At 44.2% G+C, this 10,310-nt stretch overlaps 1 protein-coding gene across 1 annotated transcript; it reads right to left on the bottom strand.

Moving 5' to 3' along the window:
- Positions 1-207: 207 nt before the first annotated feature.
- Positions 208-1,146, bottom strand: LOC125626694 (olfactory receptor 52P1-like). Its single transcript, XM_075130548.1, has one exon. It carries the CDS (start codon positions 1,144-1,146, stop codon positions 208-210), a length of 939 nt encoding a protein of 312 aa, XP_074986649.1.
- Positions 1,147-10,310: the final 9,164 nt, after the last annotated feature.

The following is a 10,310-nucleotide window of genomic DNA, read 5'->3' as shown; positions in this document are numbered from 1 at the left end:
AGAGATCAGGTGATGTTAAGATAGAATTCAGCAGCACAAGGAGCAGTGCTTGGCGATAGAGTGATATGATGTTAGGTGTGAAGACATTCTCAGACTGAACTTCCACAATGCTGAGCTCAGCCAAAATGAAACAGAGCGTACTTGACTGATGAGGGGATACCCTTCCTCTTCTTGCTATGCAGGTTTAAAGTCAGTGGCCCCCAGTGATCACCTTCTGCAGATGTACTTGACCACTTTGTCACGAAGCTCTTTGGTTTTGATCCCATAAATGATAGGATTGAGCATGGGGGGAATGAGGAGATAGAGGTTGGCCAAGATGATGTGGACATGGGGAGCGATGCCCTGACTGAACCGGTGTGTCAACTTGGAGAAGAGGGAGGGAGTATAAGACATCAGAATCACACAGATGTGGGCTGTACAGGTGTTGAGGGCTTTCTGGTGGGCTTTCTTGGTGGAGATTCTGAGGATGGCCCTGATGACGAGACCATAGGACAGGGCAATGAGCATCAGGTCTAACCCGATAACTGTAACTGCTATCACCAAGCCATACATCTTGTTGACTGTGATGTCCCCACAGGATATCTTTGCCACAGCTATGTGCTCGCAGTATGTGTGGGGGATAATGCGGTTGGTGCAGAATGGCTGCCTCTTCAGGAGCAGGGGCAGGGGCAGAATGAAGAGAACAGCTCTTATCAAACCCACGAGCCCTAGCTTAGCTATTCGTGCGTTGGTGAGGATGGTGGAGTATCTCAGAGGGTTACATATGGCAACGTAGCGATCGAAGGCCATTGTCACAAGGATAGATGAGTGCATAACAGAAAACACATCAAGGAAGAACATCTGGGTGAGGCAACCATCCACAGTAATGCCTTTCAGATTGAACCAAAATATACACAGTGCCTTAGGCACAACGGAGGTAGAAGTGCTGATGTCTGTGAGCTCCAGCATGCAGAGCAGCAGGTACATTGGCTTGTGCAGGGTCTGTTCTTTCCCTACAACAAACAGAACCATGAAATTTCCCAACAGGCTGATAATGTAGAACATAGACAAAGGGATAGAAATCAGGATATGCGCAGCTTCCAGGCCAGGGATGCCCATAAGGATGAATGTTGAAGGGTCAGAGGGGGTGAGGTTGAAAGATGCCATGAGATGAGGTTGATGCATTGATTGGGCTTAGAAATGTTCAAGGTGTCTGCAAAGGGAGAGAAGCACAGCCATGGAGTAACACAGTTTATAACAAATAGTACAGTAAATATTTTATAGTTATTACCAATCTAGAAAGAGGGATTGAGCAGTGAGGTGGCAACATTTATAGATGGCACCAGATTATTTAGGTCATAGTCAAGGCCAGAGAAGTCCTCAGAGGGAGCTAACCAAGCCAGGTGAATGGGCAACATGATGGCAGGTGAATTTTGATGTTAATAACTGCAACGTGTACGCCAATTTGAGGGGAAAACGTAAACCCCACAAACACCTCACAAGATCCTAATTTAACTGTCTGAACTCAGGACAGGGACCTGGGCATCATGGTACACAGCTCTGTGAAACCCTGCTCACAGTGCAAGCACAGACAGAAACTAAGCAAAACATTGGGATCCAAGAGAATCATGGAATCATAGGACAGGAAGGGACCTCTCGAGGTCATCAAGTCCAGTCCTCTGTACTCACGGCAGGACCAATCACCATCGAGACCATCCCTGACAGGAGTTTGTCTAACCTGCTTTTAAAAATCTCCAGTGATAGGGATTCCACAACCTCCCTAGACAATTTATTCCAGTGCCTAACCACCCTGACAGTTAGGAAGTTTTTCCTAATGTCCAAACCAAACCTCCCTTGCTGCAATTTAAGCTCATTGCTTCTTGTCCTATCTTCAGAGGTTAAGGAGAACAATTTTTTTCCCTCCTCCTTGTAACAACCTTTTAGGTACTTGAAAATGGTTTTCATGTTCCCTCTCAGTCTTCCCTTTTCCAGACTAAACAGACCCAATTCTTTCAATCTTCTCTCATAGGTCATGTTTTCCAGACCCCTAATCATCCTTGTTGCTCTTCTATGGAATCTCTCAAATTTGTCCATCTCTTTCCTGAAATGTCGTGCCCAGAACTGGACTCAATACTCCAGTTGAGGCCTAATCAGCGCGGAGTAGAGTGGAAGAATTACTTCTCGTGTCTTGCTTACAACACTCCTACTAATATATCCCAGAAAGATGTTTGCTTTTTTGCCAACAGTGTTACACTGTTGACTCATATTTAACTTGTGGTCCATTATGACCCCTAGATCCCGTTCTGCAGTACTCCTTCATAGGGAGTCTTTTCCCATTCTGTGTGTGTGCATCTGATTGTTCCTTCCTAAGTGGAGTATTTTGCATTTGTCCTTATTGAATTTCATCCTATTTACCTCAGACCATTTCTCCAGTTTGTCCAGATCATTTTGAATGTTCATCCTATCCTCCAAAGCACTTGCAACCTCTCCCAGCTTGGTATCATCTGCAAACTTTATAAGTGTACTCTATATGCCATGATATAAATCATTGATGAAGATATTGAACAGAATTGGACCCAGAACTGATCCTGTGTAACCCCACTCCTTATGCCCTTCCAGCCTGACTGTGACCCATTGATAACTACGTTCTGGGAACAGTTATCCAGCAAGTTATGCACCCACTTTATAGTAGCTCCATCAAGGTTGTATTTTCCTAGTTTGTTTATGAGAAGGTCGTGTGAGACCTTGTCTAATGATTTACTGAAATCAAGACAAACCATTTCTTCCATTTTCCCCCTATCTACAAGAAGAAGGCTATCAGGTTGGTTTGACATGATTTGTTCTTTACAAATCCATGCTGACTATTGCTTATCACCTTATTATCTTCTAGATGTTTGCAAATGGATTCCTTAATTATTTGCTACACTATCTTTCTGGGTACAAAAGTTAAGTTGACCGGTCTGTAATTTCCTGGGATGTCCTTATTTCCATTTTTATAAGCGGGCACTAAATGTGCTCTTTTCTTGTCTTCTGTGTGGGATGGGGACTCATCTTGTAAATACAATGCCATGAGATCAGTCAGTCAATGTTTCACCCTCCTCTGGACTCCCCTGTCTAGTCCTGGGCACCCTCCTCACAGAGGATATTGCAGAACTACAGGGGTTCAGGGAAGGGCAAAGAGAATGATCAAGAGCCTAGGGAAACTCTCAAACTGAGAGAGATTAATAAGACTGGGATTGTTGCCTTATAAAAGAGTTGAATAAGAGGGGATATGAGAAAAGTCTATAAAATATTGACTCGTACAGAGTACATTGAGAATGTGTTCCCCCGTCTTATTACACAAGATCAAGAAGACATTCAATTAAACTGAAATGTGGCCAATTCAAAACTGATAATAAATAGTGCTTTCTTCACTCAATGCCTAATTAGACTGAGGGACTCATTGTCACAAGAGGTAGTTGAGGCCATGAGCTAAGCAAGAATCAGGAAGGGTTTGGACATTTACATGGATAGTGGGACTAACCAGTTACAATAGTTACAGCCAAATAAATATTTTGGAAAGCCTATACACCCATGTGTTTCAGGGCACAAGCCAATCTCTAGCTGTTAGGCATTCAGGTGACACTCTCCCGATGGTCAGGTCATCCCCCCATCCACCCACTGCAGGGTTCCTTTCACCTTCTTCTGCAGCACCTATGGCTGTCACTGTCAGAGAGAGGAAACTGGATTGGATGGACCATAGGTCTGATCTATGATGCAAGATCCACTTTGGAAAGGAGCCAGCTTTTTCCCAAGGAAAGAGACATTATCATGCTGGGCTATGACTTTTTGCTCAACAGAATCAGCATGAAGGGCACAGGCATCTTGGTATTTATCGCTACAGGCCTGCACCTCTGTTACTTCCCGTGTTTCTTTGGGTGAGCCACTTTCTTGCAGGTACCCAGCTTTGTCTGAGACATAAGTGTGATACTGAATATATCAGGAGTGCCCTGTAACCCCCATATTCCTCATTGATATATAATTGTGATATTGCTTATATAGCAGGCCATGTGAGGTATCAGGGAAAGGTTATGATTTGCTGAAAGTCATTGTTCTATCTAAATATGTAAGCATTAGTGCATATGAAGTTATGAGAGTGCATTTGATGGTTGTCACTTAATCATGCTGTGAGCTGGGAATCAGCAGCTCCACAGAGAGAACAGCAAGAAAAAGTAAACAAAGCCTGGGCAGGTGTCAAACAATCATCAACATCCACTGTCCAGCAAGTGAGCTACAATGCAATGACTGGCTTGCACAAGGTCATATCACAGGAATTACTCAACCTTGCCTGGCAACACAACAGTGCCCAGCAGACATGCCTGGACTTGTGTTCTCCAGGGACTAAGGCTATAGAACAGAACACAATGGCCCCACATTTGACCTTTTCTCCTTTCCCCATGTAGCCTATAGGGCTAACCTGCTTGCTTGCCTATAGAGATATATTTTCCTACAGATTTCTTATTTCCTTATGGTTTTGATTATTTGTTTTATTATAAAAAGTTATAACAGGTTTATAGTAAAGTAGTTTGGCTGTACCATAAAGGACTTAAAGGCCACAGCCTGTATGTTGCACTAAGGCAAAGTTATCATATACATGTCTGGGACCATTCACCCAGATAGCAAAGTTGGCTCACCTATGTTCAGGACCTGTCACCTAGATAGATGGTGATGAGCTAAAACATAAGGTCCACATATGATGTGTTAAAGCAAGATAGCATAAGGACCTTCCTAAGTTCATACCTTTTAAAACTTAACAGGTACACCACAACTTGGAAAAAAAAAACGAAATAACCAGTTAAGACCAGAATGAAATGACCGTTTAGGACAGAAATAACAAATGTGATACCTAATCACAAAGGGGCCATGGTAATGAATTGAGGCATATGATAATAAGTTGAGGTCAATGATATACTGACCTATAGGAAATAGACACTGCGGCATTAGTAAGGTGAGGGAATACAAATGACGAAAAAGGGAAAAATCCCCAATTGAATATGCATCAAACATAACATATCCACTTTCCATTGATGAAGTGCTGAACCAATTAATAAACTTGCCCTGCTCATCTTGAGCGGTGCAAGACGGTATATTCCTGAGATACAGGGCTGGGAGCTGGGGGGATTTGGCGGGTGCCTTTCTCTGTGTGATTCGTGAGTGGCTTTGGGAGCATTCATGCAATCTAGCTGGGTGTGGGTCTCCACATGTGCTTGTGCTGAGTGATCACAGCGCCTGGAGGAGTTTGCTGTTTGTCACGAGCAAAGCATTGTGAGAGACGGCCCAGGCTGGAGAGTTAAGGGGACACTGCCGTCCCACCTTTCCAGACTGCACCCTTAGGATCCTGTCACAATTAGTTACAGTTGTTAACTAAGAAGTATAAGCAGAGACAACTGTGAGCAACTCAGCTGCCAACCCTTCTCATGCCTCAATATAGATATAAAGTTTGCAGATGACACAAAAGTTGGGTGATCGTAAATAATGAAGAGGACAGGTCGCTGATTCAGAGCAATCTGGATTGGTTGGTAAACTGGTCAAAGAAAATTATGTGTGTTCTAATATAGCTGTGTAGATAGATCCATCTAGGTACAAAGAATGTAGGCAAAGCTGACATGATGGGAGACTATAGTGGGAAGCACAATGACTCTGAATAAGATTTGGGGGCCTGAAGGAATAATTAGCTAAACATGAGTTCCCAGTGTGACCCTGCAGCCAAAAAAAACAATGTGATCTTGGGATGATAACCAGGGGAATCTCAAGGACAGGTGGAGAAGTTATTTTACCTCTTTATTGCGCTCTGGTGCGACTGCTGCTGGAAGCCTGTGTCCAGTTCTGGTGTCCAGGATTAAAGATGGATGTTGATACATTCAAGAGGGTTCAGAGAAGAGTCACAAGAATGATTAAAATATCAAAAAAACCTGCCTTATAGGGATAGACTTAAGGAGCTCAATCTATTTAGTTTAACAAAGGTGGCTAAGGGGTGACTTGACAATAGTCTCTAAGTACCTACATGGGGAACAACTAGTTAACTACAGGCTTTTCAGTCTGGCATACACGGATGTAGCATGATACATTTCTGACTGGAAATAAGGCATACATTTTTAAAACGAAAAGGAGTACTTGTGGCACCTTAGAGACTAACCAATTTATTTGAGCATGAGCTTTCGAGCTGTAGCTCACGAAAGCTCATGCTCAAATAAATTGGTTAGTCTCTAAGGTGCCACAAGTACTCCTTTTCTTTTTGCGAATACAGACTAACACGGCTGTTACTCTGAAACCATTTTTAAAACAGTGAGAGTAATTAAATATTGGAACAATTTACCAAGGGTCATGGCAAATTCTCCATCACTGAGAAGTTTTAAACTAAGGATGGATATTTCTCTAAAAGATCTGCCCTAGAAATAATTTTAGGGAAATTCTCCAGCCTGTGCTCTACAGAAAGTCAGACTAGATGATCACAATGATCTCTTCTGGCCTTGGAATCTAAAAACATGTCCCCAGGAGTCAGCTGGAGGCATTTTGCTTTCAGGGCTGTGCCTGAGCTTACTGAAGTCATTTTTTCTGTTCATGGCCATGGTAAATGTAGCCCTATGGCGACAAAGTCTCATGTGAGGGTGGCAACTTGAAAACGTTACATTACGTGTGTATTTCATGAAGCTGAGGAATCCCATGAGGCACTGCATGGATGAACATTTTAGGTGAGAAAAATAATGACTTGAGCCCATGAAATCTCCACACTGAGGAATGTACAACCTTTCCTGTGAATGGCTAGTAGCTAACAAACGATTGCAGAGAGTCCTGGGTTTATTGTCCGTGTCCCACTGTTTCAGGCAACTGCCACTGGCTCCTGCACATGGCAGCTGTATTGATCTCGGCCCTCACATGTGTCAGGGTTGCCTGCTTCCATTATATAATGTGGCTACTTCTCAGCTTGTGCGTTGTTCCTGTGTAGCTGTCCGCCAAGCTGCACACAGTGTGTAGGGGTGTAACAAGAGCAGCACCACGGGTGCCTTTGCATTCGTCTCTGTGTGAGATTACTGTACAGTGAGACACAGTCACCGATTACCCCCGGGCAAGGGAGCAGGTGTGCCAGGAAGCAGCTCACTTCCTGCAGAGGAGGAGCTGTGGGGAGCGTGGGGTGGTTCGAAGGTTGTGGGAGCCACGGATGACTGGGGAGCATGGAGAAGACACTGGCAACTGTAGTGGGAAAAGAGCCTACCATATATGAACAATGAAGTTGGCGATCAGCTAGAAACCATTGCCAGTTAAGTTAAATTTGGCTACTATGTAAAAGCAACTGGGTTATTGCTGGGTTACTGTATTATTGTTGTACTGTATTATTGATGTACATCTTTTACAATGTGCACAACATTGCCAAACTATTTAACCAACACACTGGTAAAAATCAAGAAACGAATGGCAACAACGAACACAAAGGCTTGGGAAAAACAAATTGGTAAAAAAATTAAGTTCCACAGTAACTGAAAATTGGGTCAACAAATTCCCCGATAGTACCAGTCACACTTGGACTTGTGGCACCTTAGAGACTAACCAATTTATTTGAGCAGAAGCTTTTGTGAGCTACAGCTCACTTCATTGGATGCATTCAGTGGAAAATACAGTGGAGAGATTTATATACACAGAGAACATGAAACAATGGGTGTTACCATACACACTGTAAGGAGAGTGATCAGGTAAGGTGAGCTAATACCAGCAGGAGAGCGAGAGGGAAAAAAACATTTGTAGTGATAATCAAGGTGGGCCATTTCCAGCAGTTGACAAGAACGTTTGAAGGTGGCCCACCTTGATTATCACTACAAAAGGTTCCCCCCTCCCCACTCACGTGCTGGTAATAGCTGGTAATAAAGAACGTCTGACGTTCTTGTCAACTGCTGGAAATGGCCCACCTTGATTATCACTACAAAAGGTTCCCCCCCCCCGCTCTCCTCCTGGTAATAGCTCACCTTACCTGATCACTCTCCTTATAGTGTGTATGGTAACACCCATTGTTTCATGTTCTCTGTGTATATAATTCTCCCCACTGTATTTTCCACTGCATGCATCCGATGAAGTGAGCTGTAACTCACAAAAGCTCATGCTCAAATAAATTGGTTAGTCTCTAAGGTGCCACAAGTACTCCTGTTCTTTTTGTGGATACAGACTAACACGGCTGCTACTCTGAAACTACATCCGAAGTAAGGCACATGTTATTCAAAACAATCTTGTTCAGTGTCTGGCTACCAATATTAAATACTGACCACTCTCCCCCCCTGAAATATTTTTGTATCCTGACTGTTCTGAAATTTTAAGCCTGGGAGTTTGAGATCTGAGCAACTCCCCTGTCAGTTCTTCTTTGTTCCAAATGAGCTTACACCATCTTAGAGGCCACGGGATGACTCCAGTTTCAGACACCGGAGGCTCATGGTTGGTGAACGCAGGCCATTTATTTAAGTCCCTACATGTGGAGTTAGGGTGAAATGCTGGTGAAGTTAGGAGTTTTGCCACTGATCTCAGTGGGACCAAGATTGCACCTAACAGGGCAGTGAAGTTGCTGAACTGGAAAACTGGAGAGAACCAGAAAACCAGACAGCCCAAAAAAAGGAAGCTACTGAGACAAATAGAAGAACACAGGAAGAGACAAGGAACTGACCTTAAAAGCAAATATTTGTCTTAATTATTTCCATTACCTTTGTAGTTCCAATTTTCCCAGGTAAATCCCTTGGCATTTCTGACAATACTAAAGAGTTCAAGTTGCCGTGCTGGTGAATTCCTGCCTAGCTGGTTTTTGATTTGTACCTGGAACCCTTCCTGAGCCCTCAGCACTAACTTTATTGCAGAAACAGGCAACTCACCGCAATCCCACTCAACAGAGAGACAAAATCTCCTTACCTCAATAGGAAGGCAGAGCCCTGAGAATCAGCGTCTGAATCTCACATGTCTGACCCTCAGAGTGCTGGACAGTGAACTTTATGATCCCTCTGTCCAGTCCCTGCAGACTCTAGGTTGGCCAGGACTCCTAGACAATTCTCTTGTCTCCATGAGCCTTGGGAAGAGCAGAAAATAGACCCTGGAGAACTTCAGCCTGAAAGCCTCCCCTGGGAGTGAAGATATTATTTGCCAATAACAGTGGCTGGGATTGTGAGAGCAAACAGAGTCTTGCAGACTTGATAGAGTTGTCCAGCACTACTGAAACCAGAGAGAGAAAAGGAAGAGTAAAAGTTTAGATGTAAGAATTTATCTATCAGCATTTCCGTGCGGCTGACCATCATCATAGAACCTGACCATCCCCTCCTCCTTGCAGCTGACGTGCTCTGTGCTGAATCCCTGAAAACACAACATGCACATGGAAAGGCTCTCGCACATCCTTGTTTCAAACACAGAGTAATAGACACTCCCATTTGATAGCCTCTCTCTGACAGAGGGCAGCACAGATTGCCCCTGATCAGTCATAAACCCTCATCGTGCAATATCATGTCATGGGGAGGAGCAGCTTCCTGAGCCCCCTTCAGTGATCAGCATGTGCCCTGAGGCTTGTGGGCTGCTAGAGTTGCTGACAGGCTATAATTAGAATGGGGAGGGTGGAGGGAGATGTTCAGACACATTCGGTGGGACTCAGGTTATTCAAGTCACAAAGGCAGTAGGCACCAATTATAATCTTGTCCTGCCCAACATCCTCTGGTAAAGAGTTCCACGGGATGGGTCCAAAGAGTCCGTCAGTGGCTATTAGCCAGGATGGGCAGGGAGTCCAGTCGTGGCGGGTGCTGATCTCAGGTTTTAGGCACCACAAGCAGTGTTCCACCAGTCTTGGACTATCACCGGGTGCCAGGCCCATGGTAGATATTTCTGTTCATGAAAGGAACACCAGAGTGTCTTTTCATGACATCCATATAATCAAGGATGGTGGCCTTAACTCTGCTGTAATCAAGACTGGTATTAGACTCGCTTGGGCCTAGGTCTGAAGCTAAGAAGTGGTCCCATTGCCCGGGGGCCGAACCCTGAGCACTGTTGTCCAGGGCTGAAGCCCCAAACACCTGACATTGCCAGTCACCATCTCCCCCAAACATTCCTCCATACCCCCTAGGAGGGTGCTACCCATAGTTTGAAAACCTCTGCTTTAGTGTGATTTATTTTGACATTTAGAAATTAAATTATGGTGATACTTGCATTACAATACCAACAGTGACTCAAAAGATATGATGTAATTTAACTTTGTGACACACCCCCTCTGATGTGGGGCCCCAGGCAATTGCCCTATTTGCTACCCCCTAAAGCGGGTCCTGGGGCCAATCCTTTCCAGC

This window comes from Caretta caretta, chromosome 1 (genome assembly GCF_965140235.1).
Source record: "Caretta caretta isolate rCarCar2 chromosome 1, rCarCar1.hap1, whole genome shotgun sequence".
NCBI classification, from domain to species: Eukaryota; Metazoa; Chordata; order Testudines; family Cheloniidae; genus Caretta; species Caretta caretta.
Note: the sequence above shows the minus strand (reverse complement) of the source record. Positions and strands in the feature narration are given on the sequence as shown.

Excerpts from the sequence above, each read along its gene's own strand:
- LOC125626694 (XM_075130548.1), bottom strand. The coding sequence starts at position 1,146 with ATGGCATCTTTCAACCTCACCCCCTCTGACCCTTCAACATTCATCCTT.